Raw genomic sequence first — 14208 nt, forward strand, 5'->3', positions numbered from 1 at the left:
GAATTATTGTGGTATTTTGAAATAGAAACACATCTTTTCAGATGTGCATCAGCAATGTGATCTCTGAGTCTGTTTCAAATGGTAATACACTAGAGGCTGAGAGTCTGCCAAAGTGGAACATCTGCTTCTAAGACATGGGCTTCTGCTGCATTCCTCTCTGTGCACTATTGTTTTCTTTTGTTTCTTTTGTCAATTTGTTAAATCTAGATTATATTCCATCAAGGACACCAGGAAGAAACCCTCAAAATTCAAATCACCATCGAGAAATCTTCAACAAAAGCTTTTAAATTGGGGTAGAGATCTAAGAATTCCTACTTATTAAATTACACCTTGTACTATATTTTATTAAAAGTGGCTTTGCATTTTGTGGGCTTTTTTGGTGTTTTCTTGTTTTGTTTTGTTTTTCAATCCCTCCTTTAGATGCTGGTAGAGTCATGGTCGGATATGTAGACCTCTGCATCCTTGAGCAGCCTTTGCTGCTGGTGGGCCTGTGCTAGTACAGTGGGCAGGCCCGGATAGGAAGGCAGTTCCGTAGCTGTAGCAAGGCCTCAGTACCAAGTCAGCCTCTTCCCTGATGACAGATTACTTCTGACTCTGCAGGCTGGCACATTGCCAGGCTCCTCTCCACACACAGGCTGGTCTTACCAAGCTTGGTGCTTTCATCTGGCATGTCCTTCTCCCTTTCCCCTGCCTCTCTTGCTAAGAGGTCCACAGTTGAGTACTTTCTCCCTTTAGCTTCTCTGTTCCTGAAGCATACTGAATGCACCTCAGTTACACAATTATACTGTATTGTAATTGTGTGTTTTTTTTTTAATTGTGTGTTTTGATACAGAATTACTCACTTAAATCATAAACTCCTTGAGGGCAGGAGTGTAACTGGTTTTCATCTTATCCCCACTGCCTAGTACTAGTGGCAGATCAGTGTAGAGCCTCAAAAGATATTTCCTGAGTGAATAGCTTTGTTTAAAGTCACTGGAATTCCATATATATATATATATATCTCCATATATCTGTTATCTCTAGATCCTGATTTCTATGCATATAAAATTATTCTAAAAAACAAGGAGAACTTACATTTGTGCAAACAAGTTAGACTTTTCAATGAAGCGGGGAGCTGCATCCTGAGTAAGATGTACCAGCAAATGAAAAGATTAACTTGTGCTGCTGTTATAGGCTCATCTTTTTGGATTATTTGTAACTTTTCTTTCTCTCCTAATATTTGATTCCTTAAAAAATACTTGATTTCAAATATTTATGAAATAAGATTTTCATAAGTTAAATCAGTCTCCCATCATTCTGATTTTTAACTGAAATATTAAAAATGGTTTCTCCTTTTTAAATATTTGGATTTTCTTATTTCTATTAAGTTTTTAAATGGTAGGAATCTCCAGGAGAGGAATAATGATTGATTCTCATGCTTAGTATATTAATTAAATTTTGCAAGTTTTGGGTATAGCAGTACATCAGTACCATTTCACTAAAAGCCTTTACATGGTAGACAGGTACAGGAATCTGTTCAGCAGGATTTTTAAATGTCTTCTCAAGTGACATTACAGTGATGGTATGGGTACAGCTGAAAGCCAAAAGAATTATGCTTAAAAAAATCAGTGTATATACTTCAGTGTTGTTAAGTAAGGGATAATTAATAGTGCTTGACTTTCAAGCAGAGACTCCAGTGAATAGAACTAGGTAAGTCAAAATCAGGATGAGTTCTGTAAAGTCATCTTCAGAAAACAAGGAATTTAAATGGCAACTCAATTTAAAAGACCTTCCTAAGCAGTGTATAAACATTTCAGGTCTTTGCTTATATTTTACATACATATAATACTAAGGTGATTTTCTACTTTGAGCATTTAAGACTTGTAGAAGTTAAGTTGTCAGTATAAATCAGTGGATTAGCCTAATGGTATTTTCACAGTTCAGTTCATTGTGGGGTTATGTAGATAAATATGTTTTATAAATTAACTGTGGTAAGTTTCTTCTGATCCAAATCTGAGTAGGCTGCTTTCCAATTAGTGTAGTCTAGATTTTGTCTTAAAAAAATCTCTCTTGGTTGGTTTGTTTTAGTATCAGAAAATATAGAGGTTGTAAACTTTATAATTTCTAGTATGTCAAAATATTTTTGTTGGGTAGGAATACAACTCTTACATGATGTGATTTTTTTTTTTTTTTAAATCCATGTTACTTAATCATATTGACAGAGGAGGGTCCAATCCTTTCAACTGCTACTATTGCTAATGATAACAATTATAATAAGTTAGTAACACTTAATAGTACTAGTAATAATGATTAACATTTATCAAATGTTTGCTTTGTCTCAGTTTCCCAAGCCAGTAATTTACCTCCGTGTATCAAACCACTACAAAACTTAGTGGTTTAATATAGCAACAATTGTTCTTTGTTGTGATTTTGTAGGTTGATTTCATATGGTGTTTGCTCAGGTATTGTTGATTCAACTGGAAGGTCCAGTGGCCTCTCTCACATACCTAGCAGGTGTTGTTGCCTCACAGCTGGAGACCTATTTGGCTTTTCTGTGTGACTGCTTGGGCTTCCTCACAGCATGGCAGCTAAATTCCAAGAACATTTTCCAATATGCAAAGGAAAAAACTGCAGGTCCCTTAGGGCCTAACTTCAAAATTTACACAGCATCATTTCTACCACATTCTATTGATCAAGGCCAGGCATAGCCTAACCTAGGTACAAAGGGAGGGGAAGTAGACACTACTAATAGGAGGAGTGGCAAAGAATTTTTGACCATCTGTAATTCTCCACTAATCTATGAGATTAGTACTCTCATAATTTATATTTTAGAGGTGAGGAAACTAAAGCTTAGAGGGCATAGGTTAGTACCTGAGGTCATTCAGCTACTAAATGATTTAAGCTCAAATTGAGGTTAATTTGACTCTGGAGCTGGTGCTTTTAACTAATGTTATATACTGCCCTAATGTCATATTAGTTCCTCAGAATGTAGGTAAGTTAAATCTATTTGTCTTTCTACTCCAAAACCAATATCTGAGGGAGTTTTATTGATGTGGGGGTTATTCCATTTGCAATCAGACTGAAATAGAGGGATTTGATTCATATTACTGATCAGCCATCATGTGGTAAACATGGTTGTCTCCCTAAATGTGGACATTTCTAAACGCTTGGTTGAGATGAAAGTTAAAGTTCTTAGACCCACCATTATCCATTGCTTACTACACATATTAGCACATTTCCTTACCAAGAACAAATAAATAAAATTAAAATTTTAAACTGTAAGTTTCACAGTGGGTGTACTCTATTTTAGCAGTCTACATTTTTCATATGGTTTCAATATCTTAGAGTTTACTATTCATTAACATGAAACACACAGTTTTAAAATTGCCTTTTTTGTTGTTATTTCTGCTGCTTTGTGGTTTTCTTTCCTTTGAAAGCCAATGTTTTTCAAGGATTTTCCTTGTTGAAAAAAGATAAATGTCAGAGATGCCTATTACGGTAAAAAACAGAATAAAAATTAAGGCTTCCAAATAAACTAATGATTTTTTAATGTTTATTATAAGTTCACTTTTCTGTGTTAGAGTTTTCAAATCCTAATTTAAGGATTTCTGCAATCTCCGACTAAAGCATATTAAGGAAAGTCTGTAACTTAAAGAGGTTATATAGCATCTCCTACTTTGTATAACTGCAGGTTATGAAATGGATTCACCATTTTTGTTTAAAACATATGGGCTTTGTAGTACCAGGGCTTTCTAGTCACTTCCTACTGGTTGGAATAAAAGTGATGATAGACTCATAGAATATTGTGAGGTTCCACAATCACCTCATTTTATAGAGGAAAACCTTTTGAATAAGAAGTTTTCAGACCTTTTTCATATCATGGAGCAATGACACCGGTAGAGCTGTGTCTAGAACCCTACACTACCAGTGCCATGCTTTCTTCCACTATATTAGACTATGTCCTTAATGAGGCTTGTTACTGGAAATGTAGAAACCACTTGTCTGAGAAGGTCCCATCACCACCACTCAGCTGCAGGATAAGTTGAATCCAGTTTAACTTTCATCAGTTTAAGAAAATCTTAGACCTAAAAAAACTTTTGTTTTAATGTATCTGTTTTTGCTACGTTCAGAAAGTTTAAGAGGTTTATGGTGGTCCAGAGAGGTCATACTGCTAACAACTATGATTTCCTATGTTTTCCTATGATTGCTGTACCTTTTTGTTTTTCATTTGGAAAGGAAAAAATGTCTCCCTGAACCCCAGTATTTCTCTGAGAGGCTGTAGACCTCTAAACTGGCTTCTTTCTCTTAAATCATTAGCATATGTACATATCATATCATATATTTGGTAAACTGAAGAAAAAAATGTGGATAATTGAATCACTTGGTAATATGTAACTAGAAATTACTTTCCTGCTGTTTGATGACAAAGAGTATATGTGATGTACTCATTCGCCTGTATAGCTATCGAACTATGTTCCTAAAAGTAGCTCAACTTGAATTACGTTTTCTTTTTTTTTTAAAGAGACTATTATAAAGGTAGGAGATAAAATCACCAACGAGATTTAAGGATAATGAGACCTAACAGATTGAGATGACTCCTTATTCTGCTTAGCTGTTATTCAATTGTTGACCTTTGTATTCCCTGCTTAATGTTATAAAACTGTGAAATTGTAATTGAGGCCTTCTTTTAGAGCGGGATTTTGAAAAATACTGGTGTGCCATTGGCACACCAGTCCTGTGGCCAAAAGGCTAATCCATTTTAGAAAATTGAGAATTAGTGGTCAAGTAGAAGGTGTGGGGGGACTGCACTGTAGAGAGCCAGAGTGGCCTGGATATCAGTGGGGCCTGCCCCAAGATGGGGACATTGCAGTAGGTGTGGAAGTCTGTACATTTTTCTGCATGTATGTTGCACATTTGCCTGAGAACATCAGTAGAAAAGCTCTTCGGTGACATTTTTGTTTCTTGTTGAAAATTGGAAAATTCAAAGAAAAAAATGTCGAGAATACCAGAGATTACTCCAATTTTATCTTTGTGTGTAAATCCTATAATTTTTTCTATTTATCTATAATGTGGTAGTCAGCTTTTTAATAGAACTAAAGCTGTACTGGGACTACTATTTATTTTCCTTTTTATTTTTCACTTCATTTACTCTATGGTAAACTCACGTACATACACATACAGAGTGTTAGATTGTGGTATCCACATCTGATTATACCAAAAATAAATGAGAGTTGCTTGGAAAAATGGTGTTCATATTTCCCCCAATCATTTGAATGAGGATAATATTAATGACCCGAGGGGAAGAGATAGGGGGGAAAAATCTTGTGATTTTTGCTTTCTTTTGCTGGTAACACACAATATGAGTACCAGAGAGATGAGCTTTATTCTCTTTTTTTCACTTGCTCAGGAGAGCAGGGTTGAAATGGGACAAGGTTATCAATAAGGGAAATTTCCAGAGCTAAAAGAAAGAAGTAACAGTTGTCAGGAGCAGGTAATGTGATGAGAAACTATGTAACGCTTCCTCAGAAAATACTACAAATGTGCTTATTTTACTTGAGGTTCTGGAAACTACCATGGGGGATATAGCACTAATTTCCTTTAGCTTGCTGGTATTATATTTCCATTCATGAGGAAATTAGAGAAAAGGGGAAGAAAGGAATCTTAAAACTCATAGAACAAACATTTTTCTCTAATTTTATAGTCAAGCCCCAGATTTTTAATTCTTAATGCAGTTTTTGGTAAACTTTCTTTTCATCAACATTTGGAGAGTTGATGCTTTACTAAGTGGCATTTCTATTAACTGTTTTTATATACTGCTCCTACCAGCTGTTCATTAGCACTGTTTGGGGTTCAGGAAAAACGTTCTCATTTATAGTTCTCTAAATATTTCCATGATACTTGAGATGAACATTTATTGAATGTCTGTTATGCATAAGAAGCTTTTAAAAGTATAAGACTTTCTGTTATCTAAAAAGGGAGTTTTGGTATGATGGAAGTGAAATGCAGTGTGTATATAAAATAACCACGCCGCTCTTCAGAGAAACCCTTGGCAGGTAATACGAAGTGGTGGAGGTGGTGTCTGATAGATCACATCGAGAAAGTACGAGAAAGGTACCCTGGGAGTACTTTTACAGGAAATTGATGCACGTGAAGGTTCAACAGGCTGTGGCACAGGAGCTTTGTGTCAGAGATGAGGAACAGATGGATCAACCCAAGGTGTGGAGCAGGAAGAGGAGACTGATTAGCTGGAGGAGAGCAAAGAGCAGTGGTGTAAGAAATGGCAGAAAAATAGTTCTGTCCTATGGACAGTAGAAATCCTTGAAGGAAATACCATTTTAGGACAATTTTAAACCTTATTTTATTGAGTAAAAACAAAACAAAAGCCATCCTTGAAGTGTCAAAGGTAATGAAATATAAAAATGGGGAATAGGGAGTGTAACAAGTGAAAGATAATTCAGAAGTTTCCATTAGAAGCAATAAATACCAACATAATTCAGATTACTACTTCAGTATAATTTTTTTTCTTACAGTGGCTTATGGGGAATTGCAAAGAACTAAAAATCCACATTAAGAAAAAGAAAAAGCATTCCTTCAGGGTCAGCTTTGGTTTTGCTTGTTGATGAGACTTATCTTTTATCACATTACCCCAGGTCAGAAGTATAGTTTGAACTTCTAATGTTTTTCTTTTGGGGTTGGGGGTACCTAACAAAGAAAACAAAGTTCTATGTTCTGATTACTTCTATATGAATCTCATATAGATGACTCATAATGATGACTTTCCACTTAGTTCTTAGAACTTTCATTGTATTTTATCTTAAAAAGAATGTAGGAATGGATTTTTTCTTTTCTCTCTCAAGTAATAGACTGGTCTACATTTTTAAGATTTATTTTACAAAAGGATACTTGTTACAGATTAGGTTTAGTCAAAAGACATCCCATACTAAAGACAAAAGAGTTTTCTTTATTGAAGTGAATATTGTTAAGCTTTTAAACCAACTGAAAGTACTAATAATCATATCATCCTGTAGTAGGTTCTCATAGATTTTCCCTATAAAACTGTTGGAATCACCAAAGAGATGTTGTTAATCCCACTTGGGCATTGCCACAAAGTTAAAATAACTGACATTAAACAAGTTATTTGGGGGGCTTTCTTGAATATATTGAGATAAGGTTGATTGTCCTTTTCTTCATGCAAACTGTCATAGTCATAGGAAATTTCAAGATGCACACAAATGACCCTGTTCAACCTTGGAGTAACTGAATTCCTAGCTTAAGTAGCACTCACCCTACTGTACCTGCCTGTTGCAGGGCCACATTCTGGTCAGTTCTGCATCACCCCAGAAATTGTCAGCTCCTCTACCTCTCTCACTGATTACCACCTTTGTTCTGGTTCTTTCAGAGTTATTCCCACTGCATTGTCCTGTGCCTTTGGAGATGTCTGAGTCCCCTAAATTCATTAAGAGTAGGATTGTGCCATCATCTTTGCATTATCTGTGCCTAAACCAAACTTAGTATCTATAGATACCCAAGATTTGTGGAATAAGTGACTGAATGGATGAATCGAATACTTGTCTATTGTATACTGTGAGACTCTAAAGGGCTACCTTTGACAATTGGTGATCTTAATAAAGTGTGAGAATGATGATTTTCGCCTTAAGATGGCCATCAGCTTAATGGACAATAATGATATGGGAAAAAGATCAAAGATAAATACTTATACTTTTAAACAGAGGTGGTAGGTAGAATTAATAACTTTATTAATTGTTTTTAAGAGTTGATGTGGTGGGCTCTTATGGACATGCCTTATTTACGTGTGACAACGCCGTAAGAGGCGTTCTTATTTAAAATTTCAGAGGTAAAAAAAAAATATATATATATATAAAATTTCAGAGGTAAGGAAACTGGTGCAGACAGACTGGTTAAGTAACTTGTTCAAGAGTAGGGATATGAACCTAGTACTATCAAACTTCAGGATAGGATAGTTGACAAATTAAGCAGAATACATGCACAGACACACACACACACATTTATTTATTTATTTATTTTAAATATTTTATTTATTTATTCATGAGAGACACACAGAGAAAGGCAGAGGGATAGACAGAGAGAGAAGCAGGCTTCTTGCAGGAAGCCTGATGTGAGACTCGATCCCTGAACCAGGATCACGCCCTGACCCGAAGGCAGAGACACTCAACTGCTGAGCCACCCAGGCGGCCCAGCAGAATGTATTTTGAATGTTACCTGGGAACAAAGGATATTCTATTTGAACATAATAGACATAGTTCGTGCTTGAGTTAAGTTTAAGTAAGGCATTTATAAATTGTCCATTTAAAACTGTTTTAGAGAAGAAATACATTTACTAGGGGAGCAGCATCCTTATTTTGAGCAAGCTAGTGTCTTGCTCTTCTTAGTAGACCTTTGCAGGCAACATATTCAAGAGTTTACCACAGAGAGATCAAAGGAAGTCCGGGGTTCATCCTTCCCTGCCACAGTTTTGAGCTTGCCCTTCCCAGCCATGTTAGTGGTAAATGATGTGTCCTTTAACAAAGGAAAAACACCTTCCTTAGTTACCCAATTTAGTGCATTTTTTGGACTGACATAGTTTGCTAACTTCCTTTTTAAGTGAGCAGTTCAGTTCCTAAAAAGTAACACAGAACAACTTGAAAAATCCTTTCCCTTGCTCAGATTACTTTTGGCTCACACTCTTTACTTTTCTTATGACTTGGGGTAGACTCTGAGTTTTTGTTGGTAACTGCCTCTGGCTCCCCTTAGCAATATTGGAAACCTGAAAGCAGTTGGGCAGGGAATGGGTAGGATCTTGTTTTATTTGAGGCTCTTAGGACTCATCTTAATAATAGTCTTTATTCCCATGAGGGAGAAATGAAAGGCAAGGCTTACATCAGCTTAGTCTCCTCACTTTCTTAGGACTCGAAATGTTCCCAAGGTCAAAAACAGTGTGAAGTAACTCTCTAAACCTATCTTGGAGGGCACTACATCAGAAATACAGTGAATGGAAATTGCTCTTTAACTGGACGTGAGTCTCATTTTAAGTGCCACTGTTTATATTCTTTATGTCCTGCCTTTCTTTTTATGTTGAATTTGTTTCACCTTGTAAAGATTAAGAAGAGCATGTTCTACCTTTTAAATGTGAGAATTGAATTATTAATAGTTTTTGAATAAAAAATGGTCTCCTGTTTCTTCTACCAAAGGTAGTACATTCTCACAAACTTTGGACCTTACTGATATAGAGTGTCATTTGAAGTTTTCCACTAATTCAGCATTTAAAACTTTTTATTTCTTCCTTGATTTATGACACAGCTGTTTCTTGAATGGAGAAAATGCAAGGACTACATGCAATCATGATTAGATTACATTCTTTATATGTCTCCCACATTTCGTGGTGGCTACTAATCAAATCCTAATATATTTTTTATTCATTTTTCAAGTTTAATTCATCATCCCATGATGGCTATAATTGGTGTGTTGCCCCCTATAATCTATTCATGTCTTTTTCTCCCATGCGATGTGCTAGTTTATTAAGGGTAGGATTGTGTCATCCCCAGCAGTGTGCACCCCCAGTCTCTGATGATTTTGGCTGTAGCCACCTTAAGCTGCTGAAACTTATCATAAGGAGTGAAACTCCATCATTTCTGGAAGTCATGCTCATTCACTCTGGTTCATCAACCTCACATTCTGTGCAGTAATGTAACTTGACTTTTGGATAAATTGATTCATACCATTTTAAAGAAATACAATAATAGATAGCTGAATCCAGGGTAAAAAGAGGTACCTTGCTTCCTTGCTTTGTAGGCAATATACTTTTCTTTTCTTTTCTTTTCTTTTTTTTTTTTTTTTTTTTTTTTTTTAAGACCATGAAAGTGAGGCAGGGGTGGGGAGGGGCAGAGAGAGAATCTTAAGCAGGCTCCACGCCCAGCACAGAGCCCGACACGGGGCTCAATCTCTTGCCCCTGAGATTATGAAGTGAGCCAAAATCAAGAGTCATATGCTTGACCAACTGAGCCACCTAGGTGCCTCATCATAGGCAATATTCTTGATACAGCTGATGCATTTTATGGTTTTTTAAATAATGTAGCTAGCTTTCCTCCTCCCCCTCTCTCCCTTCCTCTTCTTCAAGTTTTCTGTACTATTTATTTCTTTAATGGTTTACCCAATATTGCCATCTGGAAGCTACTTTTTGATTACCTGATACTTCAAGATACTTCTATTCTGAGGATTATTTCTTAAATAACAAAATTTTATACAAAACTTAACAAAATATTTTTAAAAGATTTTATTTATTCATAAGAGACACAGAGAGAAAAGAGGCAGAGACACAGGCAGAGGGAGAAGCAGGCCCCATGCAGGGAGCCCGATGTGGGACTCGATCCTGGGTCTCCAGGATCATGCCCTGGACTGAAGGCACACGCTAAACTGCTGAGCCATCCCTGGATCCTTTTTTTTTTTTTTTTTTTTTTAAGATTTTATTTATTTATTCATGAGAGACATAGAAAGAGGGAGAGACAAAACTTCACAAAATTTTAAAAAATAGCTTAGTTTTTTGGGGGGGAATAGACATATGGTAGCAATTAGTAAAATAAAGTATGTCTTATATGTGAAAGTGTTGCAAATTCTTTGTAAAATTAATAAAAGTTATGTGTACAAGATTGTTGAGTGTGGACAAAGTTTTTTACTTCAGTTTGGAGTAGGAGAATTTTAATGATAGAAATGTATTCTTAATTAGTAATTATCAAATCCTTTATTTTGTAGTCATCTTTTTGGTGTTATGGTGAGCAGCAGTGGGCTTAGGGAAAAATTGGCCAAGTATGGAAAATTTCATAATAGGATAAAACATTTCATCCAAAAAGATGTATAGTTGCCTTTCTTCTGTGTCGAGTTGATTAGAGGTGACTATATTCTTGGATTTTGTTTTCAAAATTGGAAGTTATTTTAGAAAGAAGAAGTGAAAAGGGGGATTAAAGCACAATAATATATGGCAAAATAATGGCAAACAAAACCAAACCCCACAACTATATAAAAGACAAACACCATATACTGTGACAATAATTTAAATGACATTGGATAGTACAATTAGGTGTCTTGTCTTTTCATATCTTGTGGATTTCAACCTTTAAAAACATCGGCCTTTTAAATAGTGAATTTCCAAGGTGATCGTTTGCATGTGTATGGTATTTATATGTGTTTACAAATTAGACATAAAATAAATCTATATTCTGGTCTATTTGAAAATTAAGGTAAACAAAACTGTTGCATTCACATATTTTTAACAACTTAAATTTGAGTTTCTTTAAAGATTAAAGAAACTTTAGTCTTTTATATAGTGTAAAAGTAAGAAATGTGGTGATCTATTTGGGCAGGGAACCTGATGCCAAGCTTGACCTGAAGACCTAGGATCATGACCTGAGCCGAAGTCAGGCACCTCTCACACAATTTATAACTAAAAAGAAATTAAATAGGTAGTAGTGATTACTAGAGCTTCTAGACTACAAATTATAAAGATAAAATGTTACTATTTCTGCTTTGAGGTATAGTGTCTTGTAGCCAGTGGATCCTGTAGCTGAGATGGGTAATCACTGGCACTGTTCTCCAGACTTTAGATCTAACAGATAAAAATGAAAAACATTTGGATATGATTATGATTAAAGAACAAAGACATAAGAGGATGGAGAGCAACCATCTCAGACATAAGAAACAGTTGGTTTACTCTAATTATAGCCATCTTGATTTTTCTTTTTTCTCCTGTGTGTATCAATTGGAAGTTTGATGGACAGTTAACCCTTTTGCCTAATTATATAAATAAATTTGTTGCAGATTTTCTAAAAGGACTTTCTGCCCTTCCTTAAACTCAGATTTCAGAAGTCAGTTGCAGTTTATACTGGCCACAGTTCTTCCCTTTGATGTAGTTCAGTAGTTCAGTTTTCATTTCCTACAACTGAATTTCTTGTATCTACCATCCTCGAAATGAGGATGTGCTGACATAAGTGAGAAGATCAAAGATTCAACTAAAGAATTTTCACATTTGGATTAGGCTGAATTGTGTGGAAGTGTGGCTGGATCTTAGAAAATAATGGCACATTATGTGTAACCAGAATGATTTTGCAGATTGTTTATTGTTGCCAGTCAAGCATTAAAATATGGCCTAAAATCCTGACTCTTCTTTCTCATAAATCTTCTCGTAGGTTATAATCATTATGGAAATTGGGACATTTTTTGTTTTCCAATACAGATGAATTCATTGAGGTGTAGATTATACTCTTACTTTCCTTTCGTTCCTACTTTTCCCACTTTTTTTCTTGAGTACCCTCATTTATCCTGTATTCACCTTACAATGAGAAGGTATTGGCTTCTTTTCTAAATGTTTTACAAAGAGTGCTACTCATTGACTTTATTGACAGGTGCATATTATATGATCTCCTAGGTACCTAACATGTTTCTACTTATTATCTGAGGGTCTTTTAACACAGATATGTGAATGAAGAATAGGAGGCAGAGAACCACATCTCTCAGTGTCTAGGCCTATTGAAACACTATGAGGTTTGAAATGCATTGCAGATTTGATGGCTTTCTCTACTAATCATCCCCTGTATTTACTTTAGTCCAAAAGCAATTGCTTCCTCCTCCCATCCTCACATCCTGACCCCTCAACACACCCACAAAAGCAGCTGACACTTCAAAATAGAATGATGTTCTATATGTCCCTATTGAGTTCTGGTGATTCTGAGTAAACAGGAATGTAAAGAAGGAAGGTCAGTTCAAAACTGAAAAGTTCTTCAGTGTTTTGTGTTTCAGTTGCTTCTTTGCTGTTTAGCACTAGCAGTTTTGGACTCATTAACATAATGTTGTAAACTTCTTAGGAAATGGCAGGAGGAGAGTGCCAGTGGTAGTAGTGTTTTGAAGTACGAGTCATGTTTTGAATCACGTTTCAAACCCTGTCAGAATTTCTGGAACTTAACCATGGTAATTAGAATGGAGACGACACCTGGCTTTCCCTCCATTCCAAACCATTTGTTTCTTGCCACCGTAAATCTTTCTTTCTAAAACAGATTCAATCATGTGCTCCATTTTGTAAATCCATTTGGGCTCCCCGTTCCTTCTAGCAGTAGCTCTTGACAAGGGGAGTGCATTAGAATTGCTCAAGGAGCTTCTGAATTATGCACATATCTGTAACTCATCACCAGAAACTCTCATTTCTTAATGGGAGTAGAAAGCTTATTTGAAGTTTGTTCATTGTTGCAGGGGCCTCTTTATATCCTGTCCCCACCAAAGTTTCTCATCTCGTGTCATGCTGTTTCCTTCGATCACCTTCTGCTCTTCTCCAGCTGTGCTAAACCTGGATATGACACAAATTGTTCTCTTCCGTCCCTCTGTGCTTTTGTATAGAAGCTGTTTTCCGCTCGTCCCCTCTTCCTCCAAGTCTTTCATCTGTCAAACTACTTAAACTTCCGCCATTTTCCTCTAATGACAAGTCTTTCCTTATGCGTCCCCATGTAGAAGTACTCTGCCTTTTGTGTTTAGTGTTTATATTTGATTATGATTTTTTCAGGAGTGCATCTTCCCATTAAACTGTGAGCTCATTGAAATCATGTACTTTATCTTGTTCATGTTTATGTTAAATGAACACATGGGTGAATAATAAAGTTGAAAGCCTCTTAGGAATTTACATGTATAGTTGGTGTGAACATTGTTTTTAGATGCATTATTAAGTTGAGGTTCATGATCAGCCACCAAGACCTATGTTAATACTGTACATAATTTTATTTTTCATAGTATATATTCCCATTAAAAATTGCACATATATTTATTTATTTTTCATCCCCCCCCCCCCCCTTGTGTCTACAGACGAAATCTCACAAAACTGTCCCTTATCTTCAGTCACATGCTGGCAGAAATCAAAGCAATCTTTCCCAATGGGCAGTTCCAGGGAGATAACTTTCGTATCACGAAAGCAGATGCTGCTGAATTCTGGAGAAAGTTTTTTGGAGACAAGTAAGTACAGATCATTATAGTCTGCATCCATTTTTGAAGAATGACCTAGTCCTGCCTCCAGTTCTATATGGTATAGATTTTACTCAAATACTTGGAGACTCTACTTGTGGGTTTTTGATGAGTGTTTTGATTGCTAATTTTTCTGTTCAGCCACCAAAAGTATGCTTTAATAACGGAACAGTTTTATGTTATTGCAAAGCAAATATCAGTTATACTATATTTACT

General features: G+C 35.8%; 1 protein-coding gene across 14 annotated transcripts in view; it reads left to right on the forward strand.

The window, feature by feature from the left end:
- The window catches only part of CBLB (Cbl proto-oncogene B), a 409409-nt gene that overhangs the window by 269015 nt on the left and 126186 nt on the right, over window positions 1-14208 (forward strand). For 12 of the 14 annotated variants that reach the window (XR_012024387.1, XM_072812047.1, XM_072812046.1 and 9 more), the window contains one exon: window positions 13837-13983. The exons of the other annotated variants lie outside the window; for them this stretch is intronic. Coding sequence is in view for 11 of the 12 variants with exons in the window: in XM_072812047.1 (XP_072668148.1) it covers window positions 13837-13983 (147 nt within the window). In the remaining variant the exon portion in view is untranslated. The remainder of the gene's footprint in view (window positions 1-13836; window positions 13984-14208) is intronic. 14 annotated transcript variants of the gene reach the window in all.

This window comes from Canis lupus, chromosome 35, assembly GCF_048164855.1.
Source record: "Canis lupus baileyi chromosome 35, mCanLup2.hap1, whole genome shotgun sequence".
In the NCBI taxonomy this organism is placed as follows: Eukaryota; Metazoa; Chordata; class Mammalia; order Carnivora; family Canidae; genus Canis; species Canis lupus.